General features: G+C 52.5%; 2 protein-coding genes and 1 non-coding gene across 9 annotated transcripts in view; 1 reads left to right on the plus strand and 2 right to left on the minus strand.

Annotated features, from left to right (window-relative positions):
* Positions 1-5,721: 5,721 nt before the first annotated feature.
* RPL12 (ribosomal protein L12) lies at positions 5,722-8,506 on the minus strand. The gene is made up of 7 exons (XM_040607399.1): positions 8,372-8,506; positions 8,210-8,283; positions 7,760-7,858; positions 6,969-7,050; positions 6,424-6,510; positions 5,906-6,018; positions 5,722-5,816 (listed from the first exon to the last, which is right to left on the minus strand). The coding sequence occupies exons 1-7, from the start codon at positions 8,406-8,408 to the stop codon at positions 5,811-5,813; spliced, it is 498 nt and encodes a 165-aa protein (XP_040463333.1). The 5' UTR covers positions 8,409-8,506; the 3' UTR covers positions 5,722-5,810.
* LOC121094349 lies at positions 7,206-7,334 on the minus strand. Its single transcript, XR_005829819.1, has one exon. It is a non-coding gene; the product is annotated as a small nucleolar RNA SNORA65 (small nucleolar RNA).
* Positions 8,507-8,701: 195 nt separating the features above from the next.
* LRSAM1 (leucine rich repeat and sterile alpha motif containing 1) overlaps positions 8,702-20,232 on the plus strand; it is a 28,104-nt gene continuing 16,573 nt past the window's right edge. For 2 of the 7 annotated variants that reach the window (XM_040606629.1, XM_040606633.1), the window contains exons 1-8: positions 8,755-8,865; positions 12,886-13,069; positions 14,666-14,722; positions 16,347-16,391; positions 16,848-16,925; positions 17,829-17,897; positions 18,627-18,711; positions 19,848-19,969. In XM_040606629.1, the coding sequence (XP_040462563.1) occupies positions 12,998-13,069; positions 14,666-14,722; positions 16,347-16,391; positions 16,848-16,925; positions 17,829-17,897; positions 18,627-18,711; positions 19,848-19,969 (528 nt within the window). In that variant the 5' untranslated portion in view covers positions 8,755-8,865; positions 12,886-12,997. The other 5 variants (XM_040606631.1, XM_040606630.1, XM_040606632.1 and 2 more) reach the window with 5 other exon arrangements.

Raw genomic sequence — 20,232 nt, forward strand, 5'->3', positions numbered from 1 at the left:
CGGCGGAACGTCACGTGAGGAAGGAGGGGTGGGGGGCAGCCGCGCGCGGGCGCGGGCGCGGGCTCCGGGCGCGGGAGAGGGAGGCGCGGGCGGTGACGTCACGTTCGCGGGAAGCTTTGTGCCGCCAGCGCGGGTGAGCGCGGGCGTGGGGGCAGGGCTTAAAGGGGCCGATCGCTCCCGCCGGCCCCGGTGTGTCTGTCCCTCTCCCCCGGGGGCCAGGGCTCGCGGGGCGCTCAGCCCCGCCGCCGCCGCGCTGGGTGGGCGGGGGGGGGGGGGGGGGGGGTGCCTCAGGGAGGGCGGGCGCGCCCACGGGCAGCGCCGATGCGTTCCCGGCCACGCGATGGACGGTACCGGCAGCCCCCGTGCTGCGAGGACCCTGCCCGGTGCCGAGACAGCGCGGCCCGGCCGGCAGAGCCGCCGCTCCCGCCGGGTCTGCTCCCCCGGTGCCGTTTGCTGCCGCCGTCCGACCGCGACCGTAAAACTCGCTTCGACGACCAGGAAAACCGGCGGTACCGGGAAGTTCATCCCCATGTCATAGAGCCCGGGGGGCCGCCAGCTTCCCTGCCCGGAGATTCCCAGAGGGATGCAGCGGCCTCGGTGCCCGGGGTGGTCACGGGGAAGGTGTAACAGAGGGGTTTGAGGTGCAAGCAGGTGGATAACGGGGGGCTGGCAAAGAAGCCCCCCACGTGCAGAGTGAGATGGTCCAGGACGGCACGGCGGTGTCCCAGAGAACACCCGCCACAGGCCAGTGGGTTCACCCCGCGCTAGGAGCATCCATCCATCCGAGGCCAACGCTCAACCTGGCGATGAACCTTGGAAAACTCCGCTGCTCCCATCGCTGCAGCCCCACGGGCAATGGGAACAAAGCACCACGGCCACAGCACAGCTTTCCATCCCCCCCCCCACCCCCCCCGCCACTTCAGAGCCCGTCAGTGGGTACGTGGGCTGGGCTGGGCCCTGGCACTGCCAGGGGCACCCAGCGATGGCTCCCACTGGCTGGGCGATGCTGCCCAGCAATCCCTTACCGCTGCGCCTGTGGAAATAGCGCCTATTTCACTGCACCCACCACTACAGCACGTGCCATAGGCAGGGGGGGGAAGGTTGCCCTGTGGGCCTTTGGCACCCCGCACCAAACTAACAAAATTCAGATTTTCTATCCTAAAGCAGGAAGACACAAGTCCCAAGGATTTGGCTTTTCAAGGCCCTGTTTTTCTCAGGGAACTGAGGAAGCCCCCTCTCCTTAAAGCGCACGAAGCCCTTGTTCCACCAGAGCAAAGGTCTCCCAAGGGCTCAGCGCTCCTCAGCATCCCTTTCCCTCATTTCTTCTGAAGGCACAGATCACCACAGTGGGAAAAAATCCTGCCCCTACGGAGCACAAATGCAGTTCCCAGGAAGATGGATTTTAAATGCAAAGTTAATGTAGGTTGTTCCTATCTTTATCAAGCCCTTTGCCTCCTTTTTAAGAAGGCTGGTTTGGGAAAAAAGAATTATTGGCAGGATAGCACCCTCCTTCCGAGCACTATGTTGCTTCTAGCAGAGCACGTGCCCTAAGGTAGCATGGGAAAGGTTCTGCATCCTGCCCCAAGAGAACTTCCCTGATGCAAAAGAAATCTTTTTTCCAATTATTTCCAGTGCTGCCAAGTGGGGGAGAGCCCAGAGGGCGTGTGTGCTGCACAGGGCATCCCTGGGCACCTGCGGGGCTGACGGCTCCCGAGGCTCGGGGTTCACACCAGAGCAGCAGATTCTTCTCACACCAGGGCTGACAAAACACTTCCTACAAGTTCCAACTAAAATTGCTGCTGGAAGGGGTGCTGCGATCCCCTGCTGGGCAGTGTAAGCCTTTGTGTGGCTTTGTCGTGGAATCGCTGCTGACTTTCTGCTGGAGGGGACCCAACCACCCGCCCAGGGCAGCATTACGCTGAGTTCTGTGCCGCTCCAAGGACGGAGATCCCACCACCCCTCCGCATCCCCGCTGCAGCCTGGGACCACTTGTCATAGAAGATTCCCCCACTCCCCCACCAGTCTCTGACCAGAATTTGTTGCAGCCCACGTCCTGTGAGGGGTGGGAACAGTGGTGGGATGCGGAGCACGAGGACCCGCAGTCAGCCCTGGTTCAGAGAGCATCCAAGCGCTCTTCCTAGCTTGAAACGTGGCCAACCCCAAGCCAAGGAACTAAAGATGGCAAGCGCCTGGGGTTTCAGCCACGTTTCTGTTTTTATTCCGTGCCTGCCTCAGAAAAAGGCAAGAACAGCAGGAGGAAAAGCAAACGAAAGAGCAAAGCCCAAAGATCTGCTGCGTTCTGCTTCTGTCACCTGCGCTGGCCCTATGCCAATCCCAGCTGGCAAGACTCCGGACCACGGGCACAGCTGCCCAAGCTGTGGAAAACCAGACAGGTCCGTCAGAGTTTGTAGGCAAAACCTCACAGGTTCTGCAGGGAACTGCAGTTTCTGGGGATACCTGGGTCAGGCTTTGGTCAGTCTTGGTTTAGGAAGGAGGAAGGTCCAGCTCTTCCCTCCGCACCAACAGTCACGTGCTGGGATGTAATACTGGTTTGATTTGATAGAAACTAATTTTTTGTCATGCCTTTCCCTGTTTCACTACAGCCAGCCCTCAGTCTCTGTGGCCCTCAAGTCACCAGGGTGATGTACCTGCATTTCATCAGGGAACAAAGGACAAAAGTAGATTTTCTCTGAAATCATCAATGCACTGGTCAGCCCAACCCCCTGCCCCCACACATCGCCCCTCCAGCAGCCCCTGACCCCCTGCTAAATGCCCGGCCTTTCTCCAAAGGTCCTGGCAACTCTCTTCTGCCCACGGGCTCAACACGCAATTACAGAGCTTTTGCTTCATTAAACATTCCAGACAGCAGGACCACGGTGGAAAACGGACATGATTCGCTGTTTCTTTTGGCTGGCCTGCATGCTGACCCGGCGTTTTGGATCTTGCAAGGACAGGTTAGGAGAATTCTTCCCCAGGGTCCCCCCTCCATGCCGTTTTACCTGCTTCACCAGTGGGTTCCGATGGCAGCAGAGCAGATTGGAAACTGGGTCCTAATGAGAGCAGCGGTTTGTTGTTAAATCTGGGCAAATACAGATGATTCCTGAAGATCCCACTGCTAACACAACGTGCATTTTATGCTTCACAAGCAGGAGGAGACACATTCCTACAGCATGACTCCGCCACATGCACGGAAGGCTCAGCCCAAGCCTCACTCCTGGCTTAAGCTAGAGCTAGCACCAAGGTTTAGCTCCACATCCAAGCAGCCCTCAACTACAGCTGCTTAGGAGTTGCAGCACCTTTTATACTAGAGAACACCACATTGCTTGCACGTACTTCAGAAATAAACATTTATTACTACAGGTGGACACCTCCTCCCATTGAGTTTGAGATGGAATTTACTTGGAGACTTGAGTTTTCCTCCTCACAGAGGCTCCAGCTCAGCCAGCACCTGGTGTGCCCGGCACAACGGCGGCCAGTGCTGCACTCAGCCAACCACCAGCTGCACCAGCTTCTTCCTACAAAGGACTCTGGCAGATCCTGGGGAATAATCCAGACCCCATCCATCGGATTTTAGCAGCCCAGCTAGTGCACATACCACACGCTCTCCTACACACCCCCGGAAGCATTAGAACTCTCTTTTTCTTTCCCCAGCTCCTGCAACACACACAGCTTCAGTGCTGCTCGCTGTAGTAGAGCTCCAGCCAGGGAGTTTCTCTCTGGGGCTGAAAGTACCCTGTAAATGTAACTTTGAGAGTTATTTGCAGAACTGAAGAGACATTGGCAAGGAAAAAGCTGATTGAGTACGGTCACCACTTTGCAGAGGAGGAAAACACACCTCACAGAACATTTTTCCAACACCAAGGCTCACACAACTCACCATCTTGGTAAGAACTTGATCCCCTTTAGAAAACTAGACCTAAATTAACATTCATGACTTCCCCCCCCCGCCCCAGGACACCGTCAGCCCTTAAGTAAACTGCAATCACAGTGCTGCTGTTCATCAGGCTTTTAGTGATACCTCAGGGTCACCTCAAGCATTCTCCTTGCCAGGATAATTCCACTTTAACAGAGTGCTCAGCCTGAAAGCCCACACTGTCATCCCTCACTGTGCTGCCCCAGGGGAAACCCCAGCCTTCCCTGGAAACAGAACAAGGTTTCCCCAGGGTCCTCGGGGGACTTTGTTTCTATCTGCACCCCACAGCTGTACCAGCTGGACAGAGCTCTCAGGTGCCAGAACCAAATGTCAAGTATCTTGATGTACAATTCCAAGCAGAGCCTGAAACACACAGACACCTCCACAGAGGTTAAGCGGATAAATGGGCTGAGCCCACGGGCTCCTTACACCCTCAGCACTGGGCGAGACCCCTAAGGTGGTGCTGGCAAGGCCCTTAAATTTTACCAAGAAACGCTCATTTTGAATAAACAAGGCTAAACCTTTCACTCTTTCCTCGCTGTGCTTTTCAGTAGCTGTACTCACACCCCTACCCTGATCCATACCCTAAGGGGCACCATCGCCTCTCACCAACAGGCATTCTCTCCAGTAAGCCAGTTGCCTTTCCTTCAGGAAGGTGCCCTTAGTAGGGGAAGCTCCTTTCGTCCGCAAGTGGCAGCTCTCCAGCAGCAGGCTAGGTCAGCACTCCTGCAGGCTGCAGTCACTTGCAGGAACAGCCACAACACTCACCACTAATCGCAAGTTTTGCGGCTCAGCCCGGTTTTGGAGCCCATTTCCTGACAAGCAGCAGCACTGGATTTACAGAATGCCCATGCCAAAAGAAATGCAAACACAGAAACCAGCTTTTTTATTTCAGAGAATACATCCGGACCTGGAGCAGATGATGCAGAGGGGCTATAGGCTTTGCTTGCCCCGCTCCCCCAGTTTCACCGTTCAAGGGATCAGGAAAAGCGTAAGACAGGGCCCTGTTACAACACCCTGAAGCAGAGAGGACCACAGGGTCCCACCTGCAACCAGCATACCTGCTCCTCTTCAGCAATGAAATAAAATACAATAGTTCAGCTCAAGGACTAGGATGTGTTTACTTCTAGCCACCAGAAGAAAAATCCAGTGTCCTCTGCTCTAAGGCAGAAGCTGAGCAATGAACCCAATCTGCTCTGCAACAGACCACCACGGTTGTGTCACCTACACCAGAGGTTCTTCCTGGTAGCAAGGCACCGGAGGGAAGGGCAAGGTCCCTGTGCCAGGCACACAGAGCTCTCCTGGCTCCTGCGGTCCCTGGGAATGCTGACTGCACAGCCACACCTTTGATTTTATTTCCCACAGGGAGATTGTCAGAGCCCTTCCATCCTGCAAGCCCACGCAGCTGCCCGCTGACTCCCCCAAACTAGGATGGGGGAGAGAATCATAGAAGTGAGAGAACTTGTGGGCTGAGATAAAGACAGTTTAACAAGCAAAGCAAAAGCTGTGCTTGCAAACAAGGAATTCACAAGCTGTCTGCTCAGAGCTGCACCTTTGGCACTGGCAAGAACAGAGCTCACAAAACTTTCCACGGGCCACAAGCTACTAGTGGTCTGCTCTTCACTGGAGTACTGGCTTGAGGAAGCTCCGCTTCTCCAAACTCAGTGCTGCCACAAGCCAAGGATTTCAGGGCAGCAAATGTGAAAGGGATTATCTTCTAGCTTTTTGTGGAACCATCAGGCAGGCCCCTTCCAAATCCCACTATTCGCACAGCACAGGACAAGGACAAAATTAAGCCAGCAACACCCTTTGCAGACAACTGGGTCTTTTATTAAGTATTTAAGGTTCTACAAAAGACTTAAAAGAGGCCTCATATGGCTACTTCTTTTCTGCAGTCTTAGCTCTGTTGAAGGAAACAAATACAGCTCATTAGTAGAGTCTCTTAAGTAAATCATCTCATACAGCAAGTTTCAGTCAGAGATTGATACTTACAGCTGGGCACTCAATTGCACCATTATTGATATCATCAATGATATCATGTGGGTGCCTGCCATCAATGCTGCAGCCCACAGACTGGGCAGTTCCAAGAATCTCCTTGATTGTCCCTGCAGTGGGAAGACACAGCTTGTCAGTGCTTTACCACAGGAAAAACTGAAGAACACCTAGAGAACTTAGCTATTCACACCCCTCAGCTGTCCCACCCCACCCTGTGGTTTGCAGGCTGTCACCACGGGGTTTCAGCAAGCCGCTTCAGCCAGGTTTAGTGTACTGGTTTCCCAGGGAATGCACCAGAAAGTGCCCCGTGAACCTTTCACCATCCTGCACTAGCTTTGCCAGAAGGCAGGAGGCTGGCTGTGGCTGTTCCTCCTGTGTTCAGTGCCCAAGCTGCAGGAGGAGCTCCACCCCACCCCACCCCCAGCTATGGGACCCTCCCAGGAACCAGCAGAACCTGGCTTAGGCCCTTGGAACAAGCACAGGGAGGACTGTGTGAACCCAACACCCTTCCTTACCTGACAGCTCTCGAGCCAGGGATCTGTGCCGCATCTGCCGTGCAATGTTCACTATCTCATCAAAGCTGACGCTTCCACTGTGCTTAACTATGAAGCAAAGCAATTGCACCAGTAAGTTACCAGTAAGACAGACACAGGCACTTCCAGTTCCCCATGCTTTGCTAGAGAAGCACCATTCCCAGCACTCCAACCACACGGAAACCAGAGCTTACAACTACAGCAGGCTGCGGTCAGCATGCCTGTCCCCAGACTTCAGCACAAAGCTACCCACAAGAACAGCTAAGTTGGTGTCTTCCATCAGCTCAGCTCTGGACTGTACCAGTCCCTGTGTTACAAGACCAGCACACTGGCTGCTCTTAGCCCATCTTCCAAGAAACTGAAATCTGCTGGTGTACAAGCTGTTGTCTGTACCCCAACACTTTATGTCAGCAGCTCAAGATACAGCCCCACAGCACCCATTTGCCAGCTGAATAATCCAGGAGGCAGACACAATTCCCCTCATAGCTCCCAGACACATTCAGAGCTACAGCCAGATGAAAACTTACTGTTTTTCTGCTTCTTCCTGTCACGAGGAGGCTCCTTCAGAGCTTTGATAATCAGAGCAGAGGCAGAAGGAACAACCTCTATCTAAATGAAAAGAGATTAATTTCTCCCCCCTTTACGCACAAGTCAGTAGCTAACAAAGATACACAACCGAGCAGTCAGCGCCTGGGAAGCTGATCGCCAGAGCACCATGTTTTCAGTTCACTCATTAGTACAAAAGGCCTTTTTGTGATGCAGAAACTTGTTCCCAGCCTTTCGGCACAGGCCCCCCCACAGCCACGAGAGGCCTGTTTCCTTGACTGGGGCTTGCTCTCAGCTCACCACTGGAATATACCAGCCACAGAATTCAGGACAGGTATAGTGGCGGGTGGCTACAGGATTCATTAAGGAAGCTTTTTATAATTTTTATGTTGCTTAGAAGAGTTTTTTCCTGGTCAGACATTCTGTAGAACAAACAGTTATCTACAACAGGATAAATGATCAGCTTTGGCACATGAGCAGATCTCTCCCCAGTTGCCAGCAGACTGGGAACCTTCAGCCTGGTAAGGCCCAGGGTTCATACACAGCACACCCTGCCAGCTTCAAGCCGGAGGCGCTCAGAACACTTGCACAAGCGTTTTAGGTCTTTCCCGAAGACCCCCACACATTCGCTGCGTGGAACTCATTTTATCCACCTCGGAAGGATGAAGGGCTGAGTCGACCCTGCCGGGATTTAGGCTCGTGGCCTGAGCAAGCGGAGCTTGTTTGCGCCCAACACTTGCACCACCGAGCCGTCCCTTCTGGCGTTCAGTACCTGCGCTTGCCTGTTCTGAATGGTGAGCTTCACCGTGATCCTCAGCCCCTTCCAGTCACCCGTGGCCTTGGCAATGTCATCACCCACCTTCTTGGGAGACTGAAACCAGAAACACGTGTTACCGGGGCAGAAACGTCACCTGGGCGAAAGCAGAGAACGCCTGTGCCACCCACCTCACCTTGTGCCCCCAACGAAGCTGTCCCCCAAGACACACTGCACCCCGAGGCCTCCTCCCCGCCCCGAGGCCTCTCTTCTCTCCCCCCCCCATTTCCCCCCCCCCCGAGGCCTCCCCCCCCCCATTCCCCCCCCGAGGCCTCTTCCCCCCCCCCATTGCCCCTCCCCCCCCGAGGCCTCTCCCCCCCCCCCCCTCCCCCGAGGCCTTTTCCCCCACACACACGTTCCCCCCCGAGGCCTCTCTCCCCCCCCCCCCCCCGCCGCCGCGGTACGTACCAGACCGAGGGGACCGATCTTGGGGGCCAGAGCGGAGGTGGCGCCGACCTCCCCGCCGGTGCAGCGCAGGTACACTGCGGGCACAGCAACGCGCGTCAGCCCCGCTCGCCAGGCCAGGCCCGGCCCGGCCGCTCCCCCGCCGCCCTCCCGCCCCGCACGTACCGACTTTGATCTCGTTGGGGTCGAACTTGGGCGGCATAACGGCGGGTGATGGCGGATGGAGGCGGGTGGCGGCGGATGGAGGCGGATGGCAGCTGCCGCGGCCCACGGGTACAGACGAAAAGAATATCCGACTCGCGCGGGCCCACGATATACCCGCCAAGATCTCGCGGGAGCTGGGGCGCGCGTTCCCCGCCTCCGCGTAGGCGGGGCGGGCGGCCTTCCCGCCTGGGGGCGCACGAGCGCTGCGGGGCGTCGCGCAGGTCTCTATGGTCGGGACGGGGCGCTCTGGCCGCTTTTCTCGCTGGTCCCCGTGGCCGGCAGGTCATGTGACCCGCGCAGGGGGTGGGGGCGGCGTGGTATCATGGCGGTGGTGAGCGGTGAGCGGTGAGCGGCGCCGCGCCGGGTCGGAGCTGGGGGAGATCGGCTGCCGGGGCCTCGACAGCGTGTGCGGTGTTTGGCGGCGGATCGGTGGCGGCCTCTGGCCCTGCCCGAGGGTCCGTGTGGGTGTGAGGCCCCTCGGGCTGCGCCGGGGCCCCTCGGAGGGGCGAGAGCGAGGGAGGGCACAGGGCACGGGGGGGGCTTTGGGAGCAGGCCCCGGCCGCCGGTGTGTGTGTTGCGGGGGGAGAGGCGGCCCTTGCTCACTCTTGCTGCTTTCCTCAGGTGTCGGGGCCGGTGCCGGCAGTGCTCAGGCCTTCAGGCACAGAGCGGCGCTATTCTGGCTGGTAAAAGAGTAAAGAAGAGGAGGACCGAGAAAGATAGCCTTTGGAAGCTGTGTGAAACCTGGGAGGGGGCCACTGCAGGGAGTCCCTAAGGAGAAGAAGAAGAGGAAGAGAATAGTGACAATAAGGGAAAGAAAGGCCTGAGAGGCAGAGCTGGAGCTGGTGAAGAAGAGAGGAGATTTGGTTCAGGCGTTGCCAGGAGAGGCCCTTGACAGGATCAAGCAGAGGCTGTTTATTACAGGGGTGGTACAACTGTCACAACAATTCTCCAGCACAAAGAGCAAACGTGCTGTGAGAGAGTTAAGTTACAGAGCTGCAGTTTGCCTTCTGCCTCCTTCCTGTGTGTTGTTCCAGTGTGGGTTGGGCTGCAGGGCTCGCTGCCACTGCTGCTAGCCACTGGATGACTCACTGGAGGACTCACTCAGTGAGCAGGACCTGCTGCCTGAGAGATGTCTGGTGACAGCTCTGTCCCGTGTGACTAGGCAGCATCTTTGCAGGAGCCCCACTGAGATCCAGACACTAGCTCACTGATGCGTTGCTGAGCATGTTTTCCCACAGAAAATAAAATCTCTCTTCTTTTCAGACCTTCATCTTGTCTGTTACAGTGCCATGCTGTATTTATGATGTCCAGGATGTTTTAAAAAATGGGGGTTGGGTCTTTCTGTATAGCCATATTGCTGTTTCACTTTGATTACATTTGTTTGTAAAACTAGGGGTTTGGTTTTCTTTTACTGTCAGTATGCAAACAGCTGCAGAATGTAAAACGCACAGTGGACATTCCCTTGCCCTTTCTTGCCCTGTGTGTGTGCTGCTACCGCTTAGGCAAGCAGAGCGGCTGCCTGCAAAAACCAGCCGCTGGCATCCATAGAGACATGGGATTTGTAATTCGTGGATGCTGACTTACTGCAGGGTGGGTGCTGTCCCAGGTGCTTGCAGATAGTTCTTTCAATAACTTAATAAATAAAGATTATGCCATATAAAATACAGTCACGTGCCAAAGGCCCTTCTTGTTATTGACTGCTGAGTGCTAGTTACACTTAAAATGAACAATGGTCAGCTGAGCACACAAAGGCGATGGAGACAGGCACAGCTTTACTGCTTGCAGGTTTGATGTGTTTTTTCACTAAGGCAAGTCTTGACGTTTAAAGACTATTCAATCTGTTTAACAAGTCTCTGATCCTTCCTCTTTTGAACCCGATACTATTCTTTTCCTGTCAACTGTCTGTCCTTCAGCCTTCACATCTTTAGGTATTTTCTTGGGCAAAAATTAAATAATGATTTTCCACTACCCACATGACTAATAATACTTAGCTGTAATAGAGAAAGGTGAGATGGGATGAGGGGATGTGTAAGTCTTCAGCAAAGAGCTGAACGTGTTGAGCAAAGTTACGGGTGTCTGGCTGCAGGCGCCCTTGTCCTGGTTTCTCATCTTTACATTTCCTTCTGTCTGTGGCCTGACCCTTGCTTATGGCTCTTGATTGCTTTCCTGCATTTGCAAACTGTAACTTCTGACAACAAACTTTCATTCTTGCTTAATCTTCTGAATTTTTGCTCACCTCCTGGGGGGAGGTGAATATGACAGGCATTTCGTTAGTCTGAACTTGTTAAAAAGGCAGCAAAGTGGGATGGCAGGGAAAGAGCAGGGAAGCATGGAGTTCAATTCTAGCGCCCAGAATTAGTTTGTTTGTAGCCACCCTCTGTGTGTGGTAGCTTGTTCCAGTGGAGTGGTATGACAGTACAGTGAAACAGAACGTCGTTGCCACCTTGTTTCTGGAGTGAAGTGAAGGGTAGTTGCTTGGATGCATTTAGACTGAAGTTATATTTTGCTTTTACACTAAGGATTTATCTGCATAAAGCTCTGTTTAGTTTCTGGGAGAGATCTGCATGTGCAAGGAACATCTCCAGCTGTATCCTGTGGGTATGTGCTTTTCAGTGTAGTTTGAGACCAGTTTGTAGATGCAGAGCCGGCAGAGAACCATCTTTTTATGCACATGAGCTTCACTGAGCATAAATTGACTGCATTGTGTAGCTGTGCCATTTACCGGTGAGCGTAGCAGTAAAGTATTAATGCTTTTGTATTGATTTAAAAATTGCTTATTTAAAACAATGTTTAAAAAAGCCATTGCAAAGTGAAACTTCCAGTGCAAGCTTCGTAGTGTGTATCTCAATTTGGACTTTTGGCAGCTGTAGTTCCTGCCTGGGTCCACCCTCTTTGCTGTGCAGTGCTGATCATGGCTCCTTAGGTTCCCTGAGTATGCAGGGCTTCTTGCCCAGACAGTTCAAGTCTCCTCTTTTGGGCTCTCTGTTGCACTTCTGCTCCTCTCTCATCTTATGCCATTCTTACCACCAAGACAGATTCAGTCCCGCCTGCATCAGCTCCCTTTGGGAGCCCTTGTTCACCAGCAGCCCCAGCTCAAACACTTTCTGCATTGCCAGTTTTCCCCCTGCTCTTGTGCAGCCTCAGATGAACGCCATTTCCTCCCCGGTCTCTTTTCCCAGCGTCCCAGCTGGTCCCCATCTAATTACCAGCTGGTCTCCCCATTTCTTGTCCAGCTTTAGCTTTCTGCCCTTCCCTCAAAGCCTGCCCACATGCTCCCTTGTTCTCCCGTACTCAGTCTGAGTCCTGTTCTAGAGTTGACCCCTCACGCCCCTGCAGTACTGGTTTCTCCAGGCATCTTACTGCCATCCACTCTGGTTACACTTGAATCAGCTGCTGTCTTTGCGTACAGTCAAGTTAAATTAACAGAAAAAACATTCCCTAGCTCTCAGTCTTGTAGTGACCAGAATAACTGTTCTTGGGAAAGCCCAGGATGGAGCACGGCAGTCTGACCTGGAGCCACACAGCCTGGGAGAAGCCCTTCAGTGCTCGGGAGGGCAGATGGCACGCTCCGGCACGTGGCTGGGGCAGCAGCCGTGGCTCTGGTCAGAGCTTTTCTGAAATTAGGTTCTTTTAGCTTTGCAGGCAGTTATTACACTGTTGAAAATTGGTTTGGCTTTATAAGCCTATTAAAAGTCTGAGTCTAAGCTATTAGGTCTTTAAGCAGATTCTCTTCATCTCGCTGTGAGACTAAAACGGGGAAAGTATTCCTGTGCGGGACTGCTTCTGCCTAGAAAGAAAATGAATCGAGTGCTTGGTTAACTTGAGACAACCCCTAAAGCTGAGAAGCGAAGTTTAGCTTGGGGACCCTGATTCTGGTGCTTGTCTGGGGTCCCTGTGACAACCCAGAGAGCGGCTGGGACAGGCTGTGTGACATGCCAGAGGAGGTTCTGCTGCACTCAGTAATCAACATGTCCCCGGCAAGCAGTTACCTGTATTTTGAACGGTGTTGGGGTCTTGTTTATTCTCACCTGCCCTGGAAGGTGGAGGCAGCTGTGTTGCTCTTGGGACTAGGAGTTTTACACATTGCTAGCCTACCTTTATTCTAGAACATTTTACAGTTGCTTGTTGCTTTAAGCGTTGAGTTTGAGTCGTTTGGGGTTTGCCCCTGGTACTTGGTCTCTTGATACAGTTACAGCTTTTTTAGCGCCTGTCCTAGAGCAGACCCTGGGCTTTCCTGAGCGCTCGATAGCCTTCCTCTGTACGGTTCCTGCTTGACTGAATTTATTGTGCCCAAGGATGGCTGAGGCAATCAACCTGCCTCAGAGACACAACAGTGCTGCTGCGGCTCCTGTTAACGGAGGCGTGCTGGAATCACCCTGTGTGATCAAGCCAGAGAAGGGCTTAAACAAAGACAATTGCTGAGACAGTGAATTTTTTTTCTTTCTCTTTTTTCCCCTCCCTCTCCCCCTTATTAGAGCACAATTCTGTAGTCCAGGCTCCCCAGCAAACACATATTCCAGGAGCCCTCTGCCTTTATTTACGCTGATCATTTCTGCCACTGAGACGGAGTTATAGTCAAAACTAAAGATGCCGCTCTTCTTCCGTAAGAAGAAACCCAGTGATGATGCTCGGAAGCGCCTTGAATACCAAATGTGCCTGGTAAGCAATGCTGAGGTCTTTTCTGTTCTGTGTCTAGTCCTGGGCGCTGGGTGACTCGGTATGTCCCCTGCGTTACCAGTGATCGAGTTACCTCACCAAGACAGCAGGTCGTCTTCCTAATGTGCATCACACAATTCCTGCTTTCCCCGTCTCCCTTTGCCCTCCCATCCACAGGTCCCCACTGTGCCACTTCCATCCCCCTCTGCCTCTGTGCTTCCCCGTAATCCTCCCTGCCCGCCTCCTGCCAGCCTGCATGTACGACCCCATCACTCCTTTCCCCTCCACGCCTCTTCACCCTGACAGATCTCCCAGTTTGCTTTTCCTGCCAAGGAACCTGTGACATCGCCTTCCCCATCATACTTGGCTTTCCCTGTGCCCCTCTTGCTTCTCATTATTACTCCTTTTCTTCCTATTGCTCAGAGGATTAACTCGTTGCAGTTTGTTTTCCTGGACTAGGATTTAGCCAGGATCTTCTGGGGCAGACCCTCAGTGGGTGGCTGTCATACCAGTGAGGTCGGCTGAGCTACCTCTCGTACAGCAGCCGCAGATTTAAAGCTGGCTTTCTGAAAGCAATCCTCCTTGGAATTTTGCCTGTCCTGTGCTCGGAGCTGTGGCGCAGTGCCGGCGTAGGGGATCTGCTGTGCTCTACCCCAGAGGCACCTGCATTTTACAAGTGACAAAATTATACCTGTTGGATGTCTGTAAGATGTTCTGGAAAGGAAGGCTTTGTTAGGTTACCAATAACGAAACCACTGTTACCGAATTTGTTCAGTTGGAGGGTTTCTGTTCAGCTCCTGCAGGGCTGGGGAGGGATAGCTTCATCTGCCCGTTCCAGGATTAGTTCTGTATTGCACGTGCTTAGTTTAGGGTCAGGATATCCAGTTCTGAAGATCTAACAGAGGCACTAACACAAGCAGGTTTTATTGCCTCGTGCAGAACCTTTCATTTAAGAAAATAATTCCAGAGCTGCAATGCTGCTCCCAGTGAGGTTTGTCCGTTAGCAAAAAATCATTGCTGTTAGCAGCTGCATTGGATGCTGTTCATCTGAACATGGAAAACCACTCTGGTACAGAAGCAGCAAGTCCTTACTCCCCCTTACACAGCAGAGCTGGCTCCGTGGGTCCTGTGGAAGCAAAAAGGCGATAGCAGGTTATTTCGGTCGCTGTGTGCAGCTCAGAAGAAGGTTGGGCTGCGGAGTGAGACATGCCGATGGCACAGCAGGCTCTTTACAGGCTAGGATGGCACTGCTGCTCTTCCTGGGAAGTGCCTCTCTGGTGCTTGAATGCCATCATTTCCTTTCCATATTCTTTAAGTTAAAATTGCAGAGTTGGGATGTACTCTGGTTCTTTGTGCAGAAATTCATTTATTGCACCAAAAGGCTTTTTCTGCCGTTTGGTTTCGTGGTTGCTTTTTCTTGCTGCAGCTGTAGCAGAACACCCTTTGCTTCTAGCACTGTTGCTGAATTACACAGCGGCAGCAGAGAACTGTAATCCATTTTCTAGGGAGGGGGCAGGTGAGTGGTTTAGTCAATATGCAGCAAGAGATCAGGTATTTCTGCAGGGTCTAATTCTCTGGATGCATATCTTCTCTCTCCAGGCAAAAGAAGCTGGTGCTGATGACATTCTTGACATATCCAAATGTGAACTCTCAGAGGTATGTTCCCTACAACTTCCAGTATCACCTCATGGGTCTGATGCCTCTGTCTGCTGCTTGTCACCAGCTGCCAGGTTAATGTCACGTCTGTGAGCCCTGGGGCAGGAGTGGCCTTGGTACCGGTCTGCTGCGTCCCGTGGCTGCCGAGCTCTGCCTTCCAGGGGGGGCTTCTTCCCCTTTTTAGGTGGGAGATTGCCCATCCTACCCGATGCTTCAAAACCGCTTCTCTCCTGGGAATCCTTTTTCATTTAACAAGTTGGGAAGGGCAGAGTGGTCTTATACCCTCCACCAGTACCTCAGTAGCACCCTAGCTGGGGACCTCATGGCTTAATTTTGTTAGTCACGAGGGAATTTGCCAAAGGCTGACTGTTTCTAATCCTAGAGCTACCAAGTCTGCCACCTGCGGTTATTTTTCTGTATAAGTGAAAATCCCTGTTTCCAGGCTGCTGGTTAAGGATGGAAATCTCACTTCCAGCTTGGCTTCTTTTCTGGCAGCCAACTAAATTAGAAACAAGCTGTCTGATGGCGTGGGAGCGGTTGGTGACGGCTTGCCAGGCGCTCAGAGGAGACACAGCTTTTTGTTCTGGCAGCCAGGCAACCCTGTTAAGCAGAAGCCCATTTCTATTTCATTGCAGTTTTTATTCAGTGTCTTACGTTTCTAAAATGTTGGTACCTGCGTAACCTTGTGTCACAGGATGCCTTTGCCTAGCGAGGTGACGGATATCGCGCTTCTGTTTGGGGGGAGATTTGGGACCATCCTGGAGAGGCTAGCTGGCTGCTGTGTGGCACACAGTGGCTTTGCTGAGACTTGGGGATGTTTTGTTCAAAGATGAGAAGCCAACAGCATGTTGTGTGTGGGTTTGCAAGCTCTGTGGGACAGCCTGCAAGCCAGTCTGGGTTGAAAGGGTGGCAGACGGGGGATGCGCTGAGCCAGCGCCGTTCACAGCCGCAGCTGGTCTTGCATCCCCAGCGGCTCCGTTGGGATCGGTACCAGCAAACTCTGCTTTGCTCTTTCTTTTTAGCCTTTGTTGTTTCAAAAATTAAAGTGAGTTTTGTCTTAAAATTAATACTGGACAAGGGTTTGGCTGATGCCGGTTCCGCGCTGTAGAGCAGGTCACGGTGTTCGGCCGTGCCTGGCATGAGCTGAATTTGCTGGCGTCTCCCTTTTCTGCCTGCCCCCCTGCCACAGAGCCTGGCATGTGCCGAGACGCGCAGGGCTGCCTGTGGCTCGCCTTTCCCATTTAGCCCGCTGCGGCGTGTTTGCTGAGGCTGCAAAACCAGAGAATACATTTGTGTGATGACTAAGGGAAAATACACCTGAACTCCTGAGTCATCTGCACACTGGATATTAAATCATGCAAGACTTGAACTTCTGCCTAAACCTCAGCCTGTTCTGTGCTATGCACAACACTGGAGCATGGAAAGCCGTTGCAAGCTGTTTAAATGGAAGCTAACTGGGAAGTAATGGTATCCTGGGCCAAAACTGGGGGCTGGTAATTTTAAGTATCACTTGCATTTTCATTAAAGTTAGTTATTCACGCTGTATGGGTGGGTACTGTAGAAGTGCTTACAAAGATATAGTGTCTTGAGAAGCCTGACATGACTATTTTTAAATTGGTTTTAGGTTCCTTACGGGGCCTTTGCAACTTGTAAAGTCTTGCAAAAAAAGGTAATGTTGTAATCAGAAATTATTAGATAATTCTATTATTAAGCTTCAGTATTGTAGTTGTGTTGGAAGTGACTGCATGTGGTTGTTTATATGTTGCTTGTTGGTTTGTAATGGATTTGGCCACTTGTACAATGCTACACAGAGAGCAGTTTGGGGAGGACTAATCCTGTCTGTGTGCTTTAGAGCTAACTTCTCTCATGAAAGATGACAGATGACTTTTCTTGCTTGGCCTATTTAATGATATATCACATGTAAGCAACTAGGCTCTTGTTAACAAGCAAACGTGTTAAAAGTTTGACCTGCTATGAAAATCCATTTACTATTTTAATACGTCATGTGATACTGAATAACCTATTGAGCTCTTATACAGCTCCTGCAATTAAATCTCAACAATGTGCTTGTTCTAGACAGCAGTGTCTCATGTGTTCCTGTTTCAATGGGATTTTTCCTTCTCAGGTGCTGATTATTCACACAAATAATCTGACATCTTTAGTTCCAAAGTCCTGCAGCCTCTCAAGTCTCATAACTGTGAAGGTAATTGTGATTCTTAACAGTTAACCTGTAGCCTATTTTTCTTGCATTCTAGCTGCATGAAAACACACTATCCCAAGTAAATCCCTTCTGTCTGACTATCTTCACCAAGAATCAGTAATGCCTGCCTTTCCTAGGTTTACCTCTCAGGCAGACAGATAGCGGTCACTGAGCGGCTTGTATAAAATCATAATCAGTTCCAGGATTCGTTTATCCTCTTCGTAATCACGCATTTCCCCCCTCGGCAGCCTCGCACAGGGTGGTCGGTCAGGGCTGGGTGTGTTACGGGGTAGGTCCATCCCTCTTCTGCACTGGTGGGTCATTTGAATGTGAACGGCCCTGGTGATGGGTGACCCCGTGCGATGGTGCCGTGTCGCTGTACCTGCCATATAAATGCTGAGGGCTTTCGGCTCCACCACCCGCATGCTGTGGGTCCACAGGAGGCAGAGTCATTCCAGCAGCTCACTTCTCCCCATGGAGGGAGGTCTCCAGGTGTAGTCCTGCCCTCTCCCTGTGCCAGCACCGGTGTTGGAGCAGTTCAGCTTCCATGGAGCTGTTCAGCTCACTGATCCTGCAGAAAATGTCGTCTTCTGCCAGGCTGGCTCCATGGAGAGGATTTATCCAGTTGGCTCATTGGGTTTTGTGGAACAGCTCCCTTGGTGTCACTGCTCTCCCTTGGGTCACTGCTCTCCCTAGTCTTTTGCTTGTTTATTGATGTATAGAGGTTTGAGTTTTCAAAAGCCTTACAAGAATTAAGCAGCTACGTCTCCTCAAAAACTTAAGCCGCTTTTCAAAGCCCCACTGGAAGGGAAGTTATTTTCCTTTGCTAGATAATTCATGACCTTTCATTCTTGCACCGTGACTTCTTTTCCCAACCTGGTGTGGTGAAATCATCTACTTTTCCAGGTTCTAGACCTGCATGACAACCAGCTGGCATCACTTCCTGCTGATATCGGCCAGCTGACATCTCTGCAGGTAAAAGATCTGCAGCTGCATCCCAAGTGTCCGTAAAGGGCCTGTTACAGGGCAGCAAGACTATGGGGTTACTGCTAGTTTTTTATAATCATAAATTAAGTGGTGGTGCTGGTATTGTCAGATCGATGTTATTGAGTGTTGCTGTTGGACTGGCTTGTTGGAGGGGGAGAGCAGGGAGGAGGAGGGCGGGCGTGCTGAATTCTGTCGTCCCAGCGTAGTGCAAGGGCTGCCAGTGCAAGCAGCTCGCACTGCCAAGGAGGTGCTACGAGCAGGTGGAGCTGGAGCTTCCAGTCCCATCGATTGCCTGGAATGTTCAGGTTGTACCATTCTCCCTGGTGTGATTATGTTGAGAACTCAGTGCAGCGTGCCACAGTGCACTCTGAGGGTCCCCTCTGCTCGGGGGGCGGCTTTGGGTTCAGCTGCCGCTCCGCCGTGGGAGCTGGAGTTGGGGGGTGCTGCCCTGGAGGGGAGGATGCTCGGCTTCCCAGTTCCTGCCTCTGCGTTCAGCACCTGCTGCAGCTGTTGGTTGTGGATAGGGTTTCTCACTACTAGACGTACCCTGTATCCAGGGCTTCCGGAAATTTTTTTTTTTTTTTTTTAACGCGGAAAGTTTTGTCTAAACCCAGTTTGTCTTTCTGGTCCTGAAAGTAGTCCCGACTACATAGATGTGTGGAAGGCTTGAGACTTGTATAAAGAATATCTTGAATATCTTTTCTGTTAATACTTTAGGTCCTAAACCTTGAAAGGAATCATTTAAAATGTCTTCCACAATCTATAGGAGACCTTGCCCAGCTCCAGATGCTCAATGTGAAAGGTATGGCACATGTTTCTTGTGGGTGCTGTGGGCAAAGCACCATTTATTAGCTGGGTTGTGTTGAGCTGCGTTAGTAATTGTTCCTTTCCACCGAGGCGAGCACCGAATGGTTTACACTGAGTGCTAAGGAAGAACACAAGAATAGTTGGCAAGGCAGGAGAAATCATATAAGCAGCAAACATGTCAGACCTGCCCCCTCTGATGCTTTCATTCAGCCCGTTGCCTTTTCTCAAGGGACAGCGGTCAGGTTATCGTGGCTGGTCCCAGCAGCTGAAAGCTCAGTGCTGTCCCTGCACCTGGGGGGCACCGAGAGCGCTGGGGGCTGTGTGCCCTGCAGGAGGAGTCCCCAGCCAGGGTTTGTCCCCCTCTGGAAAATTATTTAGATCAACCTAAGAAATCTGTCTGTGCAGATTCAAGTGTAAGAAGAACAGTAGTTTTGGCAGAAGCAGTTCACTAAAGCAAGCAGAGCTGTCCGTCTGGATAAACTGAATTCCAGTTAAGTCTACTGACGCCTGGAGCTGGGTCCTGTGAGCCTGTGTCGCCCCGCCAGTTGTGCACAGCCCTAACACGAAGGTCACGACTGTACCTCTTTTCAAGACTCCTGGGCATCTTCCAGATACGCAGTGCCATAAATCTGGGAGAAAAAGAGACTTTGTTACAGGGAGCTGAAACAGGGAGGGAAACTGAGGGCGAGGAATCTGAAGTGCAGCTCAGCTCACGGCTGCATCAGCAGCACCTGGCTCTGACCCCGAGCTGTGCAGTCCCACACTCAGGCCCCTTTCTCCCATCTCTGGTACTTCCAACAAAGAGAAGAAGACTCTATGTCGCACATATTCTCCTGATAAAGAGCACTGATGCAGCCCACAGCAGTAAGCTCAGCTGAGAAGGTCATTTGGGCACGAGGAGCTGCTGCTGGACCTGTGCATGGGCTGTGTGCACGTGGACCTTGCTGCCCGTTTGCCTTGGTGGGCAATGGCAGCCTTTGGAGCCCTCGTGTGACCCTGGACAGCCCCGTCCCTGTAGCAGAATGTAGGAAATGAGCCACACGTGTGATGATGGTTTGGTGTTCCGGTAGATGAGCTTGCAGGGCCCTGCTTTGGAGGGGTTAGGTAGCACTAACTGGCTGCTCTCTCTAGGTAACAAGCTGAAGGACCTGCCCGCTGCTGTGAGCGGCTTGCGGAGCCTGCGCACGCTGGACGTCAGCGAGAACGAGCTTCAGGAGCTGCCGCGGGTGCTGGCTCACGTCCGCACGCTGGAGGTGCGCAGCCAGCCGGCCACCCCTGGCTCCCCTTGGCGGGCTGTTCGCTGCTGCGGGCTGCCTCCCTTCCTGCATGCTCAATATGATCCTAAATTTCGCATAGAAAGTGAATTTTTAGGGTTTGCGCAGGACCCCCTGTCGGGGATTGTAACAAAGCTGTACGCGGCTCATGGTGTCCAAAGTAGCTTTTGCGTACCCGTGCTGCTTTGGGCTTTTCTGATCACTTTTTGCCATGGTTTTCTCATGAAAAAAGCAACACGCAG

The sequence above is a fragment of the Falco naumanni genome, chromosome 9 (assembly GCF_017639655.2).
Source record: "Falco naumanni isolate bFalNau1 chromosome 9, bFalNau1.pat, whole genome shotgun sequence".
Classification (NCBI taxonomy): domain Eukaryota; kingdom Metazoa; phylum Chordata; class Aves; order Falconiformes; family Falconidae; genus Falco; species Falco naumanni.

Coding starts and splice junctions, on each gene's coding strand:
- RPL12 (XM_040607399.1), bottom strand. CDS start 8,408: ATGCCGCCCAAGTTCGACCCCAACGAGATCAAAGTCG. Junction 7,859..8,209: donor AGATCGGTCCCCTCGGTCTG/GTACGTACCGCG, acceptor TTCTGGTTTCAG/TCTCCCAAGAAGGTGGGTGA. Junction 7,051..7,759: donor TTCAGAACAGGCAAGCGCAG/GTACTGAACGCC, acceptor CTTTTCATTTAG/ATAGAGGTTGTTCCTTCTGC.